Source organism: Podarcis muralis, chromosome 10 (assembly GCF_964188315.1).
Source record: "Podarcis muralis chromosome 10, rPodMur119.hap1.1, whole genome shotgun sequence".
Taxonomy (NCBI): Eukaryota; Metazoa; Chordata; class Lepidosauria; order Squamata; family Lacertidae; genus Podarcis; species Podarcis muralis.
Genome location: NC_135664.1, coordinates 36,080,772 through 36,106,395, shown reverse-complemented (window position 1 = coordinate 36,106,395; position 25,624 = coordinate 36,080,772). Strand labels below are relative to the sequence as shown.

At 41.7% G+C, this 25,624-nt stretch overlaps 1 protein-coding gene across 4 annotated transcripts in view; it reads right to left on the bottom strand.

Annotated features, from left to right (window-relative positions):
- Positions 1 to 25,624, bottom strand: part of SYT1 (synaptotagmin 1) — a 327,169-nt gene that overhangs the window by 113,958 nt on the left and 187,587 nt on the right. For all 4 annotated transcript variants that reach the window (XM_028745766.2, XM_028745764.2, XM_077934750.1 and 1 more), the window contains exon 3: positions 9,220 to 9,411. In XM_028745766.2, the coding sequence (XP_028601599.1) occupies positions 9,220 to 9,394 (175 nt within the window). In that variant the 5' untranslated portion in view covers positions 9,395 to 9,411. The remainder of the gene's footprint in view (positions 1 to 9,219; positions 9,412 to 25,624) is intronic.

Below are 25,624 nucleotides of genomic sequence, written 5' to 3'. Positions count from 1 at the left end.
TCCTCTTTGTGGTATGGACACTGAGGAATTTGTACATTTTATGACAATACTGCATTTATAAACATTCAAGTTCATGAAGATGATGTATATCCCTTCTGGATTGCAGTCTTTATCTTAATAATATTCCAACCATTCCTTCCCATGGGGAGTTGCTTTTTCAAATGATCTATAGGAAGATATGTGGTGTAATACTGTATACATTTCCATGCCCTGCAAATCTTAGAATGTGGGGGACAATCTTAAAGAAGGAATGCAGACAAGTCATGTGAGGAAAAGAAGCTCAGTTGTAATTATTAGGACAGCATAATATAAGCTTCAGCAGTTTCAAATTCACACATTAATATAGTAATAAAAAAAGACTTTCCATTTTTCCTAGTTCGTCTGTTTCTTCCTCCTTGGGGTGCATTTTATATGCTGGAAGGTGATGTTGCTAAATAGTTTCATACACAGAATCACTGCGGAATTATTTGCATGGCTGGCTCACAATTGCTATCAGTCAAGTCACTTTTGACTTCTTTCTCGGGTGAGCTTTCGTCTTCTTTATAATTCCAAATGCTATGCTTGAATTAAAAGTATTTCAGACATTTTCCTTTCATCTGCTAATCTTTCTTCTAAACCCAATTTTCTGTGAACTAGGAAACCCAACCCAATCTTGGGGACTTAAAGCCCTATCTATCAACAAATGTTTCACAAGACAAGACAGTTTAGAAATTGGCATTCTGGAATAAATGGTTCCATGCCAACTGATTACCATCGCAGACATGTAATCTGAAAAGGATATGCCAGACTGAAAGTTATGAATAGTAACGCTCATGCTGCTTCATGTTTTCCTGACCTCTTTTTCCTTTGCACTTACTTCAAGCCAAACGGCACCCGTGTCATATTTGAAATGAAGAGCAGGTTTCTAAACTGAGATATTTTTTGGGGGGAGGGGGGATTAAATTGACAAATGGATTTTTGAAAGCTTGATCAGAGTAAGGTAAACAGAAACACAAAAAAGAAAAAAAGAAGGAAGGGTAATTCTAAGCAGTAAACAATGTCACAACATTACGCTATTCCTTCCAGTAGCACCTTAAAGACCAACTAAGTTAGTTCTTGGTATGAGCTTTCGTGTGCTTCTTGCATAGATTGATTCATTGTTAGGTTGATTGTGGGGAGAAAATCATTGAATTTCTGGTGGAAGGTGTCCAGGGTCTGTTGACCATGTGTCCTGATGGCATATGGTTTCAGAACAGTGTCCATATGACCGGAGACACCCACTGTAATAGTGCCAATACCTGAAATGATGGGGCGTCCTGGATTTCCTGGTTTGTACCTGCGATACATTGACAATATTTTTATCATCTGGACACATGGTCAACAGATCCTGGACACCTTCCACCAGAAATTCAATCATTTTCTCCCCACAATCAACCTAACAATGAATCAATCTATGCAAGAAGTACATTTTTTGGACACTACTATAAAAATACAGGATGGGCGCATAGACACCACCTTATACCGTAAACCAACTGACCGACAAACATATCTACATGCCTCTAGCTACCATCCCAAACATACCAAACAGTCCATTGTATATAGCCAGGCACTACGTTACAGCCGTATCTGTTCCAATTCTACAGACAGAGACTCTCACCTAAGAGATCTACAGCAAACCTTTTTAGAACTAAAATACCCAGCAGATGAAGTTAGACAACAGATCAACAGAGCCAGACTGATACCCAGAGAGAACTTGCTGCAAGACAGACCCAAAAAAGCAAATAACAGAACACCTCTAGTCATCACATACAGCTCCCAAGTTAAAACAGTACAACGCATTATCAGAGATCTACAACCTCTCCTGGACAATGACAGTTCTCTTTCTCAAGCTCTGGGAGGAAGACCTTTCATTGCCTACAGACAGCCACCCAATCTTAAACAACTCCTAACCCACAATAATACTACAACCAGACTTAACACGGACACTGGCACCAGAGCCTGCAATAAACCCAGATGCCAACTTTGCTGCCACATACACCCGGACAACACCATTACTGGCCCCAACAACATCACACATACCATCTCGGGACTATTTAATTGCTCATCGTCTAACATTGTGTATGCCATCAAATGCCAACAGTGTCCTTCAGCTCTCTATATTGGACAAACAGGCCAAACCTTACGCCAAAGAATAAACGGACATAAATCTGACATCAAGAATCACAAGACAGAGAAACCAGTAGGAGAACACTTCAATCTCCCAGGACATTCTATACAAGATCTCAAAGTAGCTGTTTTACTACAAAGGAATTTCAGAAATAGACTGGAAAGAGAAGCTGCTGAATTGCAACTCATTACCAAACTTAAAACTATGGAGAGACCTGGTCTGAACAAAGACATTGGATTCTTATCTCATTATACATGACAAAGCCATTTTTCACCTTCTCACCCCTTGCTTTTTCCTGTAAGACCTATTGCAGTCGTTAAGAGTCGTCAACAGGCTCATTACAGCTATCTGCCAATCACCCATTCCCACCACCCTTCTGAGTAATACCCCTCCCCACCTTCTCACTATATAGAAGGATCTGGCAACTTCTGTTTCAGTGTATCTGAAGAAGTGTGCATGCACACGAAAGCTCATACCAAGAACTAACTTAGTTGGTCTTTAAGGTGCTACTGGAAGGAATTTTTTCTGTTTTGACTATGGCAGTCCAACACGGCTACCTATCTGTAACTGGAACATTACGCTATGTTAGGGCTCCCCCCCCCCCCAGCCAGAACTCACTCAATTCCAGCATCTCTCATTGCCATTATAAGAGAACAAGGGAGGCATTCACAGTGAGTTCCGGCACCTCTTTTTATAGAAAACTTGGGGTAGCAAACATCCAGGTGCAGTTAAACTCCAGTTACCATCAGCCCCAGCCAGCAAAGTCAATTGTCAAGGATGTTATGTCAAACCAGTTGGCTTACAATTAACTTCTGGACTCAGTTGATGATTCCAGTATTTGAATTCCCCATGCACATTAGACCTGCGTGGGAATTAAGTTCAATTTCAGAGGCCATGCTCTTGATACCTTCTCAGGAGATTTGACCAATGAGCACAAAAGGCAGGTCCTTTTCTGTGGTAATGATTCCGGAGCTTTCTCCCAGTTTATATTAGCCAGCTTTGTGTCTCCTTAATGATAAATTGAACATACCTTTATTTAAATGGGCTTGTTGCCAGCCTTAATGTGTGACATATTTTACCCTTGCTGCAGTAAGGTTTCTATTACAGTGCATTACAGTGCAACCCCATAGGTACTGGGTTGGCCACTGTGAGAATAAGATGCCATGCTAGATGGGCCTTTCACCTGATCCAGTAGACTGTTACTATACTCTATACATGGTTACCATAAGTAAGTTCTCTTGAGTTCAGTGGGGCTTACTATAGGTGCATTATGTACTATGTTAGTTGCTATTAGAAATGTGTTTTATTTGCAATTTGATTAGTTATGTGGGTCCCACACTCTTGTGGGTCCTCTCAGTAGAAGAATTGTATGTATTATTATTATTATTATTATTATTATTATTATTATTATTATTATTATACAATATCTCTGTAGTACACTTTAGAAGGCACTGAGACCAATTAAGTTTTGATAAAGTTTTGCTAGGCTGCTGTTATTGGTCTAAAGTTAGTAGTCTAAGATAACACTACTAGTATTTAGCATTAATTTAGTATGCTAGGCATTGTACATTCACATGAGAGAATACGGAACACAGAACACCCTTACAAATAACTTTTTTGTTAAAAGGTAGGGTACTTCTGCCACGCTTTCAAACTGAATGTATTAGGCCAATTACTGGATATCACTGCATATGAATAGCCCATAAATAACTCCTGTTCAATTTATTGCACACTGTAACTACAGAACAAGCACATTTTTTCTTTCAAAATACTTAAAAAGAAATGTTCCATAATGCATTATGTACATGAGTTTTTCTAAAAGCTCTTAACTGAATGCGATTCACAGAAGGAAAGAATAAGTTCTTTTACATAAATCACATATTCAGCACCCATTGGGGCTCTGTGCCTTCAAGACATGTGTAGATAAATCGGGTCCTCCCTTAAAGAGGGCACGTATTGCAGTGAGACCTGGACAACTGACACACAGTATTGTGGGTGGGCATAATTATTAAGCCACAACACCCAATTGGTATGTCCCTCAAAGTTGGGTACAATCTGGCCAATGGGACGCAGTCCAAATGGTTGGAGAGACCTATTTATGCCCATGCACCTAGACCCAGAGCTTCCTCTTTTGGCACGTGCATTCGGAACACCTACCCACCTCTCTCTACCTTTAGGGCTTGTTGTGCTTGACCTTGCTATGCCGTCGTGTGTCGTCTGTTGTTGGGACAGGGGCACGGCAGGAGTTTTCCCCACTTGGCTGATTGGCTGTTGCCATTTGGGTTTTGCTTGCTGTGTAGCAAATTGTCACAACTTGTAAGGTTGAGGATAGGCTCTGGTTCCGGTGATACGGATGGGAGAACGCTCTCGCTATCCCTATGTGAAGGGTATTCCATTAAAGGAATCCAGGGACTCGATGGTTTGGTCAACCCCTGAGAGGCAGTTGTGCCCGTGCCTAAGTCCAGGGGGACATTTGGATGGTGGAGTTAGCCCGTTCCCGGCTTTCCACTTATCCAGGTGTTCACTTTTGGCTGACCTATGCTGGTGCCCTGGGTCAGCGCTACCTGCATGGCAGGGAGCTAGTTGAACCAGAGCCTATGCAACCAGTCACTTTCTGTAATCAATAAAGTTGTGGCCTAAATTCTGCCAAAAACCAAACCAACAATTTGAGTCAAGTGTGAATTTATTTAGTGAGAAGGTTTCTGGGTCTGAACATGCAACAATGTGAATTACACAAACCCAGCAATTCCAGGATCAGAGCTTTACTGCCTAGTTCTAATATAAAATACCAATATTTTAAAGTTCAAAATCCCAACTTCAGCCTCAAAAATAAACCAATGAAGTACATTGTCACAGTTTTCCAGCTGCAAATTTAATTCTCTGCACAATTTAATAGGAACTGGCATAACTTGACATGTTCATAATGCAGCAAAACATCGGCACAGTCACTTTAATAGTTTTCCAGCAATAATCACAGTGAGGTGCTAGAGGAGGTCTTGAGGGTCTCAGGAGACCCTTATTAAAATCCTGTCACAAAAGTAGGCATTCACCACCTATTTGCCAGGATAGGCATTCAATTTTAATAAGCATATTACTACCTCAGAAATGCTTCAAAACAGGTACATAATAATTAGTGAGATAAAGTACGTACAGTGTTGCCAATTGCAATGTGATATAGAAATGATTTCATTTTCCTATTCATCATCTTATTCTTCTAGTTTCAGGTGCCATCTATTGCAGTGCTTAGATCTCTGGCTGCCCAAGGTAGGGCCTCGTAGATGATAGCAGTAGAATTAGGTGTCATTCTTATCTAGTTTTTAGTGTCAGCTAGAATGTTCCCAAGACTTTTCAAAAGTGAGCAGTTTGGCTAATAGTTAAGGACTCTCCATTACCTCCCTCCTTTTTAGAAACAATATTTCTCAGGGCTGTTTTAATGTTGTAACCTGCCCTGAGTGAAGGGCATATAAATTAGTAAATAATAATAATAATAATAATAATAATAATAATAATAATAATAATAATTTATTTATACCCCACCCATCTGACTGAGTCTCCTCAGCCACTCTGGGCGACTCCCAATCAAATGTTAAAAACAGTACAGCATTCAATATTAAAAACTTCCCTAAACAGGGCTGCCTTCAGATGTCTTTAAAAGATAGGATAGCTGCTTATTTCCTTCACATCTGATAATAATAATTGCCTGCTGCAAAGACACAATGACACTCTTTTCTATTCTATATACAAAAGCAGCCAAGACTGGCAATTTTATCTTTTGTAAATATTGGTAGTGGGATAGTGTTTTGGGCAAAAAATGCCTCTCCTCCACTTCCATCAGTGGAAGTGTCTGCTGCAACAAAAGCTGTTCCATGAGTGCAAAGGCACCAATTGGATATCACCACTGTTTAAAAGAAAAACCAAAGACCTTTTTGGACCTTTAACTTTTATATCTCCTTATCCCCTGCTCACTTCTCCATCCTATTCCTCATTAGTAACTCTATGTTCCAGACTTAAGGATGTTGTCCTCCCAATATGGTATAGTTATATTTTATGTACTATTGGAGCTCTGGTTTCCGTCACAGTGTTCTGGCCACATGATCCGGAAAGCTGTCTGTGGGCAAACGCCGGCTCCCTCAGCCAGTAAAGCGAGATGAGCGCTGCAACCCCATAGTCACCTTTGACTGGACTTAACCGTCCGGGGTCCTTTACCTTTACCTTATTTTTACCTATCCCCTGCTCTCTTCTCCATACTATTCCTCGTTAGTAACTCTTTATACATTCCAGACTTAAGGATTTGTCCATCCCAACTATAATATAGTTATATTTTATGTGCTATTGGAGCATCTTCCTTTTTGATTTAGATAGAAAACATTAATTACAGGGCCTTCCTATTTAAGAAAAGCCAAGTAATGGCACTTGTTGCTGCAAAACTGCTTGAAAATGTCCTGTGTGGCAGGGGGAAGAAGTATTGGAGTACAACTATTTTTTTGTGGCCAATCAAAGTTGAGGAAACTTGCATGGTCACAGTTAGACACTAATCAGAAACTCACAACCAGAGTGCATGTATTTGCATAACTAAAAAACAACAACCCTGCACCATTCTTCTTCAGTAGCTTTATAGCAGACTTCCTCAAACTCAGCCCTCCAGATGTTTTTGAGACTACAATTCCCATCATCCCTGACCATTGGTCCTACTAGCTAGGGATCATGGGAGTTGTAGGCCAAAAAACATCTGACGGGCCAAGGTTTAGGAAGCCTGCTTTATAGCATCCCCATGCTTTAATTATGCAGGTTATTTTATCCACAGTATAAAGAGCAACATGACAAGCCACCCTGAACATTTAAACTGTCAGCAACAAATGCCTGAACACTCCACTTACAAAACTGGAGAGAAAAATGTAATACCATAATGGGCAAATAAGTGGCTATAGTCTGAACCTACATGGTTAAATTTTCTGTTGTGCTAATTTATTGCAATTAATGACTTCCTTTTTGGGGGGGAGGAGGGTCCAAACTAAAATCCATACTATATAAATTTGCTAGCAATGAGATACACACCGTGGCCTTTAAAATCCCTTTTTTTGCTTCAAAGGGGGTAAGGCATATTTCAGCCTATAAACATCATACCTGCTTTTTGATTTTTATTCACTGAAAAACTGTGGGCGGCTCAAAAACTGTGAAATGGGGGGGGGGGCTCAATTCTTCAGCATCTAATATCAGATACAGTATTCTAACATCCTTTTGAACCTGCCAGAATTAACTACAGGTATTTGACTTATTTGTTACTGGATTTGGTTGCAGATAATACCTGAAGTGTGGTGATCCATAAGAAGCTTTCTTTCCATTTCCTTTAGAATAATAATGTGGCAGCTGAGTTATTAACACACAGGCGACTTGAAGAAAACCAATCAATCAAGGCTACTAAAGGATATTTTCCCTGAAATTTTCAGATCCCTTCAAGTTCTGAAGTCACTTCCATTTTGTCACTACTTTATGAAACCTTTACTTGGCCTCAGGTTAGAAAAAGAACCTTTTTCTAGTTTAGTTTAATATTTCTTTCCCACTTTTTTACTTCTTCGTAAAAACAGGCAAGCTTGACTGTTGCAGGAGAGTCTAAATAGTGATGGTAATAGTGTGGCTTTGAGTCACCAACACTTTTTCTATTCATTCATTATTAGCCTGCTGCATCCCTAACCCTGAAGGTGAAAAAGAACATATTAAAAACACCAATCCCTTGCAAATATAAACACTAAATTATGGACTGTAGTCCCTACAGTCAGGCATAGCCAGCCTTTATAGGTTGGGGGTGGACCAGAGTGAAGCCTGCTCAACTGGCCAGAATTCAAATAGATGGATGGCAGGAAAGCCCGCCAATCCAAGCAGCCAGCCAAGGGATTCCACAACTGGTGGCTGCCTAGCCCCAGTGTTGCTGCCTGGGGATAGGAGCCTGCCATGACAGGCCGGAACAGCTACCCACCCCATGACTGGCTAAGGAGCCATTCTCATACCACTCTATTGCTGGTGAGCACTAACTGGCTGTGTTGACCACATGTATCCATGGTTAATGCCTTGCTGCGGATGAGCAGATTGCCCCTGCTTTTCTCCTTTGTGTTAGAAGAGCAGGAGTATCCATCAGCTATTGTTGGCTTGTTGTTATACTGAAATAGGAGTCTGACGTTTACTTCATTCAGACAAGTCAAGATCAGGAAGCCAAGAAAAGCCTGAGCTACAGATTTGTTTGGAGCATAATAAAACTTAATTCCCAATTCAGACGTAACACTAATTCAAGGATTTTGGCTCGTTCCACCTGCTCACTAGTACAGAAGAACGAGGTGGGAGTAGTCTGTACACCATTAACTTACCAAGACATGTGACTGGAACCATGTCATGTCACGTGATCATGATGAGAGCCTAGTTCCATGCCTATGTGTTATGTCTGCACCAGTTTCTAAATTTGTTCCTTCCTTCTACTTTGTTTTTTTTTTACTTCTTGTTGCAATCCTATTCATGGGACTTACTCCCTAGCAAGCATGCCTAGGATTGCAGCTTTAGGCTGTGTACGTGCTATACCTTTAATGCATATTCAAAATGCACTGTATCATTTCCCTCAAATAATTCTGGGCACTGTGGTTTTACCTCTCACAGAGTTTCAAGTTCCCACGAACCAGTATGAAACTGTAGTGCCCATAATTCTTTGAGGGGAAGACTTAAAGGCACAGTGTATACATAGCCATAGTCTGTTGGATTAACGAACAAGCAGAATTTGATCCCATCCATACTATCAGTGCCACTTCCTGCAATTTATCTCGAGAGTCTTAAACACAAGGCAAATATAGATCTTTAAAGAAATCAAAGCATGCATATGCCTTTTTTGCAGTAGAAGAAAACTAATTAATAAATAGAATTATTTAATAATACTTTAAATTAATGGTTTAAAATAATGCTTTAAAATAATGCTTTAAAAATAGCAGAGCTTCACTCTGATTTAATTCATTACGTGTATTTCTTGAGCTGTTTGTGAGTGTCAACAGTAGCAATTATGATGACATTTTCTACCCAGCTTGGGTTTTACTTACATGGTATTTTGTTCAGTTCATTCATAAATTTTTCCTTCAACTTCGAGAATGCATCTTCTTTTGGCCCCCCCTTCCCTCCGGGAGCCGCAGGTTCTGTGACATTGCTTGCTAGCGCAGCAGCAACAGTGGTGCCTGGTAGCGCCGCTAGGGCCTGGTGTTGACTTTCTTTTGCCATTTCAGTCCCCAGGGAAACTAAGATTGAAAACAAAACAGAGGAAGGGAGGGGAATGTTCAAAAAGGTTAAAATGTTGTTGTTGCTCAACAAGAAACTAGAGAGCAGTAACTGCAATTGGTGCACCTGCTCACTGGATAAATATCACATCATTACCATATTGCTTCATGTTGGTTCATACAATATTTATTAGGCCACAGGGAAAGAGACTTTTCCAGAAGGTAATAGCTGATGCTTTTTCTTATGTCTCGACTCCTTTTCAATGCTTCTGAGCCACGAACAGTTATTTATGTTGGATCTCTCAATATGGCTAGGCATCTGTTGTTTAAACTTTGGATTCTGCCCTTTCCTTTTGAAAGTATAAGTAAACTAACTGACAGCAGTTCCATATATACAAACACTTGACTGCATTTGCATAATTATTTGTATCTGTGTCTTGGTACGGAAAGTTTCAGAGCACTGCTAGTTGCTAAAATGGGAAGTAATTACAACAGTATAATTAAAACACCTTCAAGCTTTCCCAAACTCTGCAACCACTGGTGCACCTTGCGTAAGCAAAACTGTACATTATTTGGAAAATCGGCTGTGTTTTACTCTTGAGCCATATTTATTGAAAGCAATTTTCCTTCTACTGACATTTGCCTCAGACAATGTTCTGTTGAATTATTTACTTTTCTCTTTGGTATATTGATGAAACCACTGCATCAGTAGGTAGTTCCAGACTGGAACACCCACAGTGTTTAAATAAATATACTCCTACATTAACATACTTTCAACTTAATGCTTTTTTCATGGGCATTTTGTGATCCCTTCACTTGAGCTATAGCATAAAGCAAAGCACTTTCGTGGAGCTTTGATTAGAACAATCCGAATAGCGCCTGAGGGTTGGCTCAAATGTTTGCTTTAGTTCTGAACAGGCTGTTCTGGTGATACGCCATGTCCTAAATAAGAGTCATTTGAATAATAATTCTCTTTTTTAATTTCAGAAAACCAGAGAGAAAAGGGATTGGAGCGATAACAATCACTCATTATTGCTCTGTGTATACTATTGTTTGCACTCTTCCAGAAAGAACTAAGCCTGTAGCATCCCACTGGGAAATTATCTAAAACAAGAAAAAAAGAAAACCAACCCAATACCTTCCTCCCAAATGAATAAAATGAAAGACACATCAAACCAAGAGATTCAAGAAACATCAGATAGATAAAAAAATAAATAAATACACAAGTTACAAGCAAATTCTATGTCATCTAACGTACCCATGCATTCCCTTGGATGCCATTGGAAGTGTTCAAATGGGTAACTGAATCAAATTATAACTCTTTATTCTTCCAACAGTCATGACTATGAATATGCTTGCATCTCAAAGTGTGATATCAGTAATTCCAAAAAGGGAGATAATTGGCTCAACATTTGCCCTGGGGTTGGGGTTGGGGTTGAAAGGCTTATGTAGCAAATGAGTGACCGAAACAGGATCCAAGTGCATTGGTATCTTACCCACCACATCAAATCACTGTGCTATATGTACCATCTTGATTTACGTTTTCCAGGAGGCAGGGAATAGAAAGGGTTAAGCAATATGGATAGAATCCAACAGTTATATGAGTAGAAGACACTTTCCTCAATGATATTTCCCATTCCCTCTTCCCCTTCTAACTGCCCAGGAATGCCAATGTACAAACCATACACTTGAAACACATGGTTTCTTCCAAAGAATCCTGAGAACTGTAGTTTGACCCCCACAGAGCTACAATTTCTCCTGTTCCCTAGACTCTTGGGGGAGGGCTGCTTTACGTACTTTAAATTTATGGGGAATATGCAACCAATGTCTCCTTATGGGAGCTAATCATTTAAAGTTATTTTATTGATACAGAGATCTCTTTCGAATGTTTGGGATTGGAAAGCCACCAGAGTTTGGAGACAGGGGCACATCTGATACTCCCAAGCAAAAGAGAGACAGAAGGTGTACATGTGTGAAGAGACTAAAGCAGCAGTTTTTGGAGCAGATGCAGGGAGACACAGAGGCAGAATTGCTGCCTGGTAGGTCTGTGCAGTAAGGGACATGGGTGGCGCTGTGGGTTAAACCACACAGCCTAGGACTTGCTCTATTAGAAGGTCGGCAGTTCGAATCCCCGTGACGGGGTGAGCTCCAGTTGCTCGGTCCCTGCTCCTGCCAACCTAGCAGTTCGAAAGGACGTCAAAGTGCAAGTAGATAAATAGGTACCGCTCCTGCAGGAAGGTAAACGGCATTTCCGTGCGCTGCTCTGGTTCACCAGAAGCGGCTTAGTCATGCTGGCCACATGACCCGGAAGCTGTACGCAAGCTCCCTGGGCCAATAAAGCAAGATGAGCGCCGCAACCCCAGAGTCGGCCACAATTGGACCTAATGATCAGGGGTCCCTTTACCTTTACCTTTAGGTCTGTGCATGCTGTTTGCCTCTGCTTATGTTTTGTGTGTGCAAGTGAATGAAACAAATACTACAAAAGCATCACAGTGCAATAGCATCCTACAAGGTTGGGGGTGGGATCCTGTGGGCCTCCAGATGTTGCTGAACTGCAGCAACTCCCATCATCTTTGACCATGCTGGCTAATGGGAATTCAATGTGGGGTTCCCCAGGTTTCGATTATAACCTCCATGCTATTTAACATCTGCATGAAAATCCTGAGTGGGGTCATCCAGAGTTTTGGAGTACGATATCAGCAATATGCTGATGGCACACAGCTATACTTCTCCTTCACATCTGCAGGTGTGGCAGTGGATGTGCTGGGCCATTGTCATGCCTTGGTAATGGACTTAAATGGCTCAGGACTGCAATAACTCAAGGACCACTTCTTCCCATATGAACCAACCTAGACCCTGCGACCTGAACCCACTTGAGGCCCTTCTTTGTGTGCCTCCCCCACAAGAGGCCCAGAGGATGGAAACACAAGAACAGGCCATTTCCGCAATGGCTTCCCATTTGTGAAATGCTTTCTCGAGGGAAGTCACACCTTCATTGCATTGTATTTTTACGTTGTGAACTGCCCTGTGATCTTTGGATAAAGGGTGGTATGCAAATTTAATGAATGAATGAATGAATGAATGAATGAATACAAATGTTTATTTGAAAGGAAGTTATCACAATTTCAATGGGATTTTCTCCTAAAGCGAGTGTGCATGGGGGTTGCAACCTAGGTGGCAAATATTTTCACTGCAAGCTGGCTGTTTCCAAACAGAGAAACAGCACCTCTATGGGTTCTGGAGACTGCCAGATACTCTGAAACAAAACATGAAAAGTCAGCTGCATATTGGAGTGTTATTGGATATTATAGCAGTTTCTCAATGAATGTCAACTAAATCAGAAACAGTTGTATGATATATCATAATTAAATTAAAATTACATTTCTTAATTATAATATATTGCTTAATTATTTCAGGTCTGGCAGTTGAGAATTCTGGCTTGTAATGGAAGACACAATTTGCAGTGATGACTTTCAGTTAATTAAAAATTAAGTCAAATGTTGTAATTTATTTGCTTCCAATTTTGGCATCACATTTGGAAATTGTATTGGGAGTGCCAATGTAAAGTACTACATCTCTCTCTCTCTTTTTTTTCTCTCTCCTCTCTTCTTTTTGTTTTAAAGAAAGGGAAAACAGTGAAACAAGCAGAGTCTTCAGATCTCCAGGAACTATCCTCGGTGGACTCACAGTGCAGTTAGAGGTCACTACATTTAATGAGGCATGCACAAATGCGCCGAGATCTGCTATAAAGCTTCTAACTGGTATATGCCAAAGACATTTAATAGACAGCAAGCTAAAGTAAAAGAAGAACAGTGTAGTGAGCTAAGATTTGCAGCAGTACCTAATCAAGAACCGTCACAGAGATGGCACAGAACACCTGAGCTATTAGTGGGGAGGAGGAAGAGGGGTGCGGTGGGGACGGACTGTCCCAGATGACACCACTGAGGAGGGTGACAAAATGACGGGCGGCACTCACCGCAAGGCCTGCAGCGTGCCTGAGTCACGCATCTCTCCTGGGAGTGATGCGGTGGACTGGGCACCCGCAGGCTCTGTGCTGCCCCAAATGGTCTGCCCGTTGCCTGTAGGGCAGCTGAGTGGGAAGAGGCAGGCAGACTCTCAGAGGCCCTGCGGAGCGTCCTGCCCCATCTGGCTCCGCCCCTGGACGCAGGGCACGTGCGCCGCCCCAGGCCCCCGACTGGCTTGCTCTGCCGCTGGCTATTAGGGTACTCAGCATTCACCATCAAGTCCCATGTAGGTTACTGGTTGATCTTTAGCCAATCACTTAATTCAGTCAACCTGTGGTTGTTGTGAAGATAAAATGTAATGGTTGGGTCCCTCCCACAGAAGCGAAATGACTCCAGCAGTAATTAACTCAGGTTTATTGCTTGAAACACACAAATCACTCTGGAGCTCAGTCACTCAGTGTCTGCTTCCAAATTAGCTGTTGCCGAGTCTGAGTTCCGCCCCTTCCTCTTCCCACATTTAAAGCCCCACTTTCACTTCCTCTCCTGTTCACGCCTCTCATTAATTCTTGTGTGCCTACGTGTCATGGGATGAGCTATTTCCAGTGGCCCACCCTCTGAGTCTGAGCTTAAACTGTCAGTCTGTGTCTTCTCCCTTGAACATCCCCCCCTTCCTTCTCCTTGTTCTCAGAGCTCAGGCTTCTACTGCAACTAGGCTCCTCCTCTGTTGTTCCGCATTCCTGCCTAATTACCTCCTCCTGTCTCTCCACGCTCTCCCCCTCTGTCAGCAATGGGACGCAGCTGACATAAAATAGGAATGGGAAACCTCAGGCTTGGGGGCCAAATCAACCTTTTTACCTGGAACTCAGGACTTTTCCCAGGCTACATTCCACACCAGCCCTCTTTGAGTATGTCCTTGAACTCTGGCAATGCTTCTTGCATGCCAGCATAGAAGACAGAAAGGTGAATATGGCAGTGAAAAAACTAGCCTGCTATACAAAGGTAAAATCTATATTTAATGATCTGTCCACTTTGGCCCCTGGCCTCACCCACTACTCCCATGTGGCCCTCATAAGGTTGCCCAGAAGGGAATGTGACTCATAAAGTGAAAAGGGTTCCCCATCCGTGAGCAACTTGAATGGGGTGTAGATTTAAATAAAAAGTAAGTGCAATCACATGCATAAATAAAGCGCAATCTATGGCACTTCTAATTTATAATCATCTGGGAGTTTGCATCTGTTATGCAGCTTTTCTTTTACTGTTAGACCCAACATGTTTGACATGCCATAGCTGGAGCTTCCTTAGTCTGAGTGATACAAATCCATGTTTTTGGAGAGTGCAAACGGCAAGTGTTTAGCCTACAATGGGATGGTTGCAAGGTTTATAACCTTACTAAATCCAGGGGAATCTTTATGGGGGGGGGGGAAATACCGTAATCTGAAGGCAAAGCCAAAAAAGTTGTTGCACCTCAAGCACCAATCATTGTCAGACAGTTGAGGGGTTTGTCAATGTGAACTAAAACGAACATTGCTGATAGAGTCATAACCTGTGTTGTTGTTTTTTCTCGGGGGTACTCAAGGGTACACAGTACCAGCAACCTTCTTTTTCTAAAAGAAAAGCACTGGTCATAACTTACCATCTCAAACCTACTCTCTTATGTGCCAAAAAGTAAGATGTGACATTCAGGAAAAGTAGATCCAACCAATAACTTTGTGGCAATGTATTAAAAAAATTCTGAGATGATCATAACCTGCCAAACTATGTGAATGAACAAGATTTAAACTTTATGCTTCACTATGACATACAAATACTGCAGTAAAATGACTAAGGTCCCTTCCTGTTTGCCAAAGTTATGAATAAGCAAATTCCTCCCACATGATGACTCTTGTCATCATTCACGCTTACATATTGTTTCCTGAAGATTAAATCTGTATTTGTGCTCCCCTGATATTTATTTTCAACAAGAGATTTCTCTCATACTGTACAGAAGTTGAAAAACCCCTCATGCAAATTAACATACAAATGCTTTTAGGCATTAAATTCTAATATCACCCATAGAGATTTCTCGCTGTTCTGAAATAATTTCAGCACAATTCTACAAATCACAAGGCAGTTTACATCAATAAAATCCTCATTGCGCATGCTGAATAAATATCAGTTTATTATCATATGGCTGACTACTGTCAAATCAATATATTTAATAAATCCTGTAAAAGTCCCCCAAAGCCACAAATATTGATTGTTCAGTAGTTAAGTTTATAAGGAGCAATTCCAATGAAATTTAATGTAGAAAGGGGAACATGCTTGCTTTGTTACATCTGCATTTACAGTTTACATTGTCCCTTCTGAATGAGTCAGTGATTGATTATACAGTGGTACCTCAGGTTACATATGCTTCAGGTTACAGACTCCGCTAACCCAGAAATAGTACCTTGGGTTAAGAACTTTGCTTCAGGATGAGAACAGGTGGCATGGCAGCAGTAGGAGGCTAAAGTGGTGCTTCAGGTTAAGAACAGTTTCAGGTTAAGAACAGACCTCCGGAACGAATTAAGTACTTAACCCGAGGTACCACTGTACATATCCCCCCCCCCCAACACTTGGCTGAGCAACCACAGGATTAGTAAAATACATTTGAAAATTGCAATATGAAGAATGCTTTCCCATACCTCCACTTCTTCGTATGTATTTTGCACATTTCAGTTATTGTACTCCCAATCACCCACTGCCTCTCACATGATCAGCAATCATGAAAGGCAATTGGGGGCTGTCCATGTTGGCCCCACTCTCATCACTACTTCTTGCTGGCCCCAGACCTCATTGTCCACACTTTTGGAAAAACAGCTGTGTGTGTAGGTTCCACATGCAATTTGGAAGCTTGACTGCACAGGCTGCCAAAGACAAGGCTACCCTCTATCAAACTTGGATGCCTCTTCTCACCTTGGAAAAACCCCTCTTCACTCACTGCAGCAGCAGCACCATTGCAAGAAAGAGCTTTTACCTTCTTGCAATGGTGCTGTTTTTCACCCTGTTGCAGTGCTGGGCTAGGACAGAGTTGTCAATTTCTCCTAGACCAGCACTGCAATAGGAAGAAAATGTAGTACAAAGAAACATTTTCCTAGTCGTCTGTTTATTGGTGGTGGTGGTGGTGGGATTGGCAACCAGCATTAGAAACTGATATATAAAAGCTAAGAGCCTAAATGACATCTTAAACCTAAGTTAAGGGCATCACAATGGAGTTTCTAGGTGTGCTTTTTTATAGCAAGAATGCAAAGCTGAAAATGAATGAACTACAGCTAAAATCTTATATTCCTTTTCCACATGGTCTAGTCCTCATCTGAAGACTGCAAAAAACAAAGCCACACTTCCCCTGCCCATCCCCCTAATATTCTCATGAGAGACCCTTCTCCAGTCTTCAGAGAGTGGCTGGAAGTGGGGAGGCAGGAAAAAAATAATCTTCCTTTTCTTCCAGCAGTGGTAGTTTGAATCCGAATTAGGCACAGTACTGCACCCAGACCTCAAAAACTGCTTACATTAATGAAATTCCCTGTTGCAAAATGCACCTAGAACAATGAGAGTTTCGAATGCTGGAGGCAACTCCTCTCTCTCTCTCTCTCTCTCTGTGTGTGTGTGTGTGCGCACGCACGGTGTGAGAGAGGGAGAATGTGGTCTTAGTGTGTCAATTTGCATGGTGCATGAGTGTTCATTGGTCACCATGCTGACTTTTGCGACACTCACCATCAGAAGGTGGTCTTGGAAAGTTGGCCAACTCCCAATGTGACAGAAAAGAGTTAGCCTGCATTTTGTAAGGAAATAATATGGACAACTGCACAATTAACCTATTTTTTTAATTTATTAACAGCATTTTTATGCATCCTATTACAAGCAAGTTCTCTGAAAGGTTGCAAAAAATAATATAGAAAACAAATCCAAATAAGAAAAAAGTTAACTTACTATTGATGCCGTGTGTAGAATGTATTCTATAAAAGAGAATACTTGTAATACTACTCACTTTGTTACACAATGGTGACACTGTATTATTTAAAATGTATTTGCTTCACAAGCAGAAGACACTGGAATCTTCACCACCTTTCCAAGTATTTACATCAATAACTGCCAGGACTATTAAACATCTCTCATTCCTAAGCTAGTGCTCTCAAAATGCAAATTATAATCACAGCTGTAAAAGAAATTTACTGCCAAAGTACACCAGAAAGAGAGAGAGAGAGAGAATACAGTAGCAGCTGGCTGTCTCCACAGTGGGAAAGTGTTATTTCCCTAACACTTTCCAATATGTTCAAAGGAAGGCAACTTTGCTACCATTCAGCAAGGTTCTGAACTTCCTTGAACTTTTCATTAAGTAGTCAGCTACTGTGCAGTCAGCAGAAACATAAGGGTGTGTGTGTGTGTGTGTGTGTGTGTGTGTGGAGGACCCTACTCCTTGCCTGCCTGTAACATTTGTGTAATGTGTTGAAACGTTTAGGAAAACAAGCACAATGTAACTTTGCTTTTCCCAGTGATCTTTAGTCTCAACAAATTCAAGTTCTCTGCCTCCCACACAAAGCAACTCCAGCTATCACTTGTGGCTTGGGGACCCTGATTAAAGCCTGGAGATTGCCTGACTAATTACTTGTTTATCCTGCACACAGGTCCCGTGAGTCCATAATCAGCAGATTCTTAGGGAACAAAACGTGAAGGGGTTGCTTCCCCAAAGCACTGCCTGCCAATTGACTGTAATAACTTGTGGTGGAGGAGCATGGCATTCCACCAGTGCCGGGACTACTGCAGTACTTTGGAGATGGAAAGGTCTAAGAGCAGCGAAGCATATGCCCCCCCCCCCAAAAAAAAACCCTGAAAAAAGCAATGGCAGCAAACCGAGATTGTATTCACCTATGTTGATTAGCCCCCAGTTCTCAGCATGTACTGAGCTTCATGCCCCATAGCTTGATGTAAGTGCATATAAATCCCTTGGGGCATGGCAACTGAAACACTGACACACGTGATGGGTGGATTGTCTATATTCTCCTCCATTTTTAAAGAAGAGCTCCTTCTACACAACCGTTAAAGATATAGGGATGATCTACATTAAGTTCACCTTATGCTTTTCACTCTGCTTGCATTATTACTTGCTGCTGCTACTACTCTGTTCTCAAAATGTAAGCGCTGTAGTGCAAAGGGGGAAATTGCTAACCAGGATTTAGAGCCATTCTAACCCAGTTAAAAGGATTATCTTGGACTATGGTGCAGATGTTCAGGACTAGGCTGCATACTCCTCTTCCTCTCACCTTCACATGTATGTTTTGACTAGAATCATAGAATCATAGAATCATAGAGTTGGAAGAGACCACAAGGGCCATCGAGTCCAACCCCCTGCCAAGGAGGAAACACCATCAGAGCACTCCTGACATATGGTTGTCAAGCCTCTGCTTAAAGACTTCCAAAGAAGGAGACTCCACCACACTCCTTGGCAGCAAATTCCACTGTCAAACAGCTCTTACTGTCAGGAAGTTCTTCCTAATGTTTAGGTGGAATCTTCTTTCTTGTAGTTTGGATCCATTGCTCCGTGTCCGCTTCTCTGGAGCAGCAGAAAACAACCTTTCTCCCTCCTCTATATGACATCCTTTTATATATTTGAACATGACTATCATATCACCCCTTAACCTCCTAAATTGGGGTTTAATGTTCTGTATTAATTTGGGGGGCTGTGTTTTATTCTAACACTAGGTAGTTAACAAACTCGGACAGCAAGCCATAATCCTTTTATTTTTTTTCTTCTTGAGTGAAGGAGGATGAGAGGGGAGTGTGTGGGTATGGGGCTGACCCATTCCCAGTTGTCTTCTAATTTAGTTCACTTGGGAGATGCAGGTGGTGCTGTGGTCTAAACCACTGAGCCTCTTGGGCATGCCGATCAAAAGGTTGGCGGTTCGAATCTGCGCAATGGGATGAGCTCCCATTGCTCTGCCCCAGCTCCTGCCAACCTAGCAGTTCGAAAGCATACCAGTACAAGTAGATAAATAGGTACTGCTGTGATGGGAAGGTAAACGGTATTTCCATGCGCTCCGGCTTCTGTCATGGTGTTCCATTGTGCCAGAAGCAGTTTAGTCATGCTGGCCACATCACCCGGAAAGCTGTCTGTGAACAAACGCGGGCTCCCTCAGCCGGAAGCGAGATAAGCACTGCACCTCACAGTCACCTTTGACTGGACTTAACCATCCAGGCGTCCTTTACCTTTACCTTAAAGGTAAAGGTAAAGATACCCTTGCCGGTACGGGCCAGTCTTGACAGACTCTAGGGTTGTGCGCTCATCTCACTCTAGAGGCCGGGAGCCAGCGCTGTCCGAAGACACTTCCGGGCACGTGGCCAGCATGACGAAGCTGCTCTGGCGAGCCATCGCAGCACAGGGAAACACCGTTTACCTTCCCGCTAGTAAGCGGTCCCTATTTATCTACTTGTACCCGGGGGTGCTTTTGAACTGCTAGGTTGGCAGGCGCTGGGACCAAGCAACGGGACCACACCCTGCAGCGGGGATTCGAACCACCGACCATGCGATCGACAAGTCCTAGTCGCTGAGGTTTTACCCACAGTGCCACCCGCGTCCCTTTACCTTACCTTACCTCTAATTTAGTCCATTATCAGAAAGCATAGGAAATGAATCTGAGCCAGGGCTCAACTTCAAGATATAAAGTAATAAAGAGAGGAGTCCGGCCTGGTTTTACCATTAGGCAGAATGAGGTGACCACCTCAAGTGACAAATGCTGTGAGGAGAACAGAGCTGTATATGCCATATGGCATGTTGTAGATTCCATAAAGCAGGCTGCTGCCTCAGGTATTCCATCACTAGTGTTGAAACAAGGTTCAGCTACCACTCCAGTTCACTTCTATATACAGAATGGGGAGTAGCCTCCATTTTGTCATCTGCCTCAGGAAGCAAAATATCTTGGGCCAGCCTTGAGAAGGCAAACTTTCTGTCCTGCACACACACAACATGCCTGGGGCTAAAGAAATTCTAGGTGAACCCTAGAGAGTACTTTTCTTTTTTGGAAATGAAACGTTAGTGGAAACTATTGCTTTACACAAGGACTGAAGCACAGAACTGGGAGGAATAAACACATCCCTTTGAAGGAATATTGCAGTGCAGATTAATGTTGAACAGTATGAGGGCTTCCCCCACTCATTCCTTACACCAGTTCCAATTTCTCTGAAAATACACAGACAGGATTAAAGCACTCCCTTTGAGAATTTAAACCAAGTTTATTTTGGTGAATTACAGTATATACCAAGTAAAGCTGGTGTGTCAAGTATGAGACTGAGTTTGCTATAAATATGGTTTGAGGACCAGAAATCTATTTCAGCTTTCCTTGGTAGCATTTTGGGGCTGTATGAAACAAAATGTCTTTGCTGAGATGCTCTTAAGGAAAGGAAGAAAGAGTGAGTAGGGAGATGATTTATCTAATTAAATAATTATTTCTATATCAGTGACAAGCTGTCTTTTGAGGAAAGTTGCAAATCTCCATCATAACAGGGTTTTAAACACAGACATATTGTTTAATAAATGTAACAAAATACCTAAGGTACATGGCAAATATATCAAGCTGGTGTTATGCATGCAGTACCATCAGCAGCAGCAGTAATAATTTCATATTACTGCTGTTAGGCGTAATAACGATGCTTGAGCAAGATTATATGGATGAACGTATATTCCTTTAGATGAGCCTTAGCAAGCTGTACATGGCATATGCATGCTATATCTAAATCCCCTTTTAGAGGTGTCACTGCACATTCAGCAAGCATATATTGGGCAGGAACAAACTCATGGCAGCAAGCTTCACCCCTATCTTACACTGGCACATTGCAGACGTGTGTCAAAGTGCTTTTAGGATGGAGGGGGGCAGAGCCTGCCACTTCACTTCACTGATGCCTGTAAATTGAATGTGTGGCGCTCCAGCTGTGTTTCTTGAAGGGGGAGGCTGTCCTGGTGTGGGGGTTGAGCTTGCACTGGGTGAGAATGGCCTTTCTTATCTTTATTACACCCTATCCTGTCCCCCCCCCCTTCTCACTTTCTCACAGCCCATCAAAACATTAGAGGTCACACTGGTCTCACCTGAAGGAAATCAACCAAGGAAATGTTTTCAAACTTTCCATTACCTGAAGATGTTGGGAGAACTTACAACATAAGCGGAATGGTAGAATCATTGCGCTAAAAGGTTGCTCCCAGTGCCCCCAGATAAGTACTGTATTATCTTTTTCTGGTGAACATTGCATTTACTTTTTAAATTATTTGCAGCCTCGCCTCTTGGACTCTTTCCCAGTTTCTCTTATTGCTTGAGTGGGTTTGTTTTTGTACTACAAGCCAGGCAGCAATGATAAGTAATTGGACCATGCGAAAGTCACTATATGGGAATGAATGACTTGATAGTTAGTTAGATAGATAGATAGATGGATGGATAAACATATTTTATATTCCAGTTTAGTTGTTGCTGCAAGGCTTTTTCACACTTTGAAATGCCAATGCTAATGCATCTTTTAATAGACTCCAGATATTTAAATAATTACCTTTATTTAAAGGTGCAGCAGAAATATAAAGGGTATCAAACGGAAAGAGCTAATTAAATGTGCTTATGTCTAGATTTTTGGTGAGATAATTATCACTCTGTCCACAATCTCACATTCAAAGAAGAGACTAATTTTACACTTCTTAATTTTCAGACGAACCAAGTGAGAATAATGGGAATGGCAAGCTATGCAATCCGTCAGTGTGGCCTTATGTTCTCAATAGCAAGCAGGCAAATTCACTGTATGGAATTGGGATAATGGCTTCATTATATAACATAGAATAGCTGCAGCACACAGGTTTGCTTCCCACACCTTTATAGTTCTCACATTTCCTCTGGATGACGTGAAACTACAATATCTTGTACCTAAGGGGTATGATGATGTGAATGAGAGGGTAGTATTCAATTACAGTGGTATCTTGGGTTACATACGCTTCAGGTTACATACGCTTCAGGTTCTAGACTCCGCTAACCCAGAAATAGTACCTCGGGTTAAGAACTTTGCTTCAGGATGAGAACAGAAATCGTGCTCTGGCGGCGTGGCGGCAGCAGAAGGCCCCATTACCTAAAGTGGTGCTTCAGGTTAAGAACAGTTTCAGGTTAAGAACGGACCTCCAGAAGGAATTAAGTACATAGCCAGAGGTACCACTGTATAAAATGCACCTAGCAGATTCAGTGGTCAAACTTACCGCACATTAGTCGATATTAGAAAGGATTCCATATTATTATTATTATTATTATTATTATTGCCATTTTATTATTATTAATTGAATTTGTATACTGCCCTTCATCCGAAGATCCCAGGGCAGTTCACAACAGTGCACTAAAATAGTCAGGCATCATGCTTCTTCTGTCCTATTAAGGTTATTCCCAAGGACCTGGAATTTCCCTCTTCAGCAACTTAAATTCTTAGTCTGTGAAAGGAGGAGACCTCATTTTCTGGCTCCATCACTGGCTATTCCTATGTTTGCCTGAATGCACTTCAAATTATTTCCGTAATAGTGCAGGGTCCCTGTCATTGTGGAGAATTCTGTGTGCATTCAGCTGAGCGCATGAAGAATCTCCCATCAGAGAGGGGTGAAGCCATTGTGCATATAAACATAGCTAGCCTGCACAGCCCCACTCCTCCTTACATCGGTTCTGACAATAGCACCTGAATAGGGCTATGAGCTATATTACTACTGTCAACAATAAGGGAAAATAAGAAGCCAAGAGGAAAGGAAAGAGGAGGAATTATATAATGGCCAGGGTATTGAATACTGTCGGATAATGTTTTTGTAATATATCTATCCAGATGAACAAGTGCTGCTTAGCTTTTAAATCAGTGGAGAACAAAATGTTGCAGAGTACATGTTTAGAGTGGATAAAGTAGTCCTTTAGCAATATGTCATGGTGCAGTTCCAGGCAGTACAACCTCAGTACAAAAATAGGACTGCTGCAAGCATGTCATTTGTGAAATGTTGCATGTTCAAAATGAACCCCAGTCCTTTCAACCTTCCTTCCTCTCTCCTGAGTGGTTCAGAGTCTGGAAAAGCCGTTTTGCTCTTTGGTCCCCAGGAACTACTCTGGGCCCACAACTCTTGCTCCAGCTCCATTCAGCTCTAATCATTACCTGGATTGGCAAGACGCAGCCTAGTTCACACTGAACAGTCCACTGGTTATTTAAGTGCCCAAGTGGTCTATGAAGCAATCAAAGTTATTCTCATACATGTTTTATTTATGGTACAATTGCTTTAATGAAGGCTACCTGCATAATTTTCAACTTTCACAGCTAGCTGCTCTTCTTTAATATTGCATTTTTGCTTTGCTAGTGCTAGCATGCCAGTTCATCTGAAGTCAGCAAGCAGAATTCCCTTGCTTTCATGTTCTGCATATTTCCTATCATATTTGTTTAAAAACCACTAGATGCAACCAAGGGTAGCTTTCGAGAGCATTCCGCATGCTGTATAAATAGCCGCTATGGGATCATCTCAATAATTACTGCTCTCTGCCTTCTGTAAACAGAAAGCTTTACTACCAGAAGAAATAACCTGGCTGTGAAAGCTAAAGTAGATGAAATCCCAATATATTACTATTCTTTACTATTAAGCAACAATGGGAACAATAGAGCAGATAGAAAATGAATGCATAAATCTCACACTAACCAGACCAGCCACCGGATGGCATTGCAGATCCATACAAAAATATCAGAAAGGCCACATGTCTGACTCCAAAAATGATTGTGTGTGTGTGTGTGTGTGTGTGTGTGAGAGAGAGAGAGAGAGAGAGAGAGAGAGAAATTGTCAAAAATCAAAGCCTGATGTCTCAAGATACATTTTTTGACTATTTCAAACTTAATTGTAATATTAGTATATAAACGAAAAAGTCACAGAATGAGCAAACCATCCAGACTGTGCCAGGTAAAGTCCTCTTAAATCCTCCAGTGTATCAGTATAAATCACATTCACTCTACAGGGCATTCAAATACATTTGGACAAATAAGTTGAAAGTGTACCTGGATGACAACTGTAATGGCTCAAAACTGCCTGTGATAGAAATGTGCTTTTTGAGGACTTCCGACAGCCTGTTCAGCATCATATACTCCACCCAATCTGAACCTTCATGTAATGAGACCAAGGGTGAGTTTCAGGTTCACATGCCTCATTTCCCAACTCCGCTCCCAACCTCTTTACCACACATACCATATATTTGTAGATTTGGAATTCCTGTTGCAGTTTGCAGATGATGCACAGCTATATGCCTTTCATCTCATCTGGACATGGAGGTTCTCAACTTTATCTAGGTCGGATAATGAACTAGATGTGGGCTAACAAAAAAAAGTGCAACCCAGAAAAGATAGGTGCAATCTAGGCTAGTAGGACTGCAGATCCAATGATAAGGGTTAAGCTCATTTTGGACAGGGTAGTACTCACCTTGAAGGAAAAAAGAAATCTAGTCTACAGCCTGGGGATTCTCCTGGATGCAACCTTGCTCTGGGATCCCCAGATGATAACTATAGCCAGGAGTGTCATTGTCCAGCTGAGGCTGTTGCAGTACTTTCTGGATCTGGCTTCAGCTACATATGTCTTAGTTAAATCAAGATTGCATCCCTGTAATGTGCACTACATGGCTCTGCCTTAAAAGAGCATAAACAGACACAAAATGCACTAGTAAGACTCTTGGCCAAAGCCTTTGTTGGAAGCACGTGACTCTTCTTTTATATAGAGCATGATGACTGCTAATCCACCCTGGAAACAATCCAAAGTGTTTAGTTCTAAAGCCCTAACTAGCTTGAGACCAGAGTGCCTATATGACCATCTCCTGCCATACAATATTGGTCACCCACTGAAGTCAAAAGGAGCGGAACCTTTGCATATACCACCACCACCCGAATGATGGTTGAATAAGGGAAAGGGCATTCTTGGCTTTGGTGTGAAAGTCCCTGAATGAGACATCAATCTATCCCCCTCAATTGAAGTGGAAAGATGAGGTAGAAATTTCATAAATATATATCCCAAACCGGAATTAAGATTGCCGGAAGAATTATCAACAACCTCAGATATGCAGATGACACAACCTTGATGGCAGAAAGTGAGGAGGAATTAAAGAACTTCTTAATGAGGGTGAAAGAGGAGAGCACAAAATAAGATCTGAAGCTCAGCATAAAAAAAAACCTAAGATAATGGCCACTGGTCCCATCACCTCCTGGCAAATAGAAGGGGAAGAAATGAGGCAGTGAGAGAA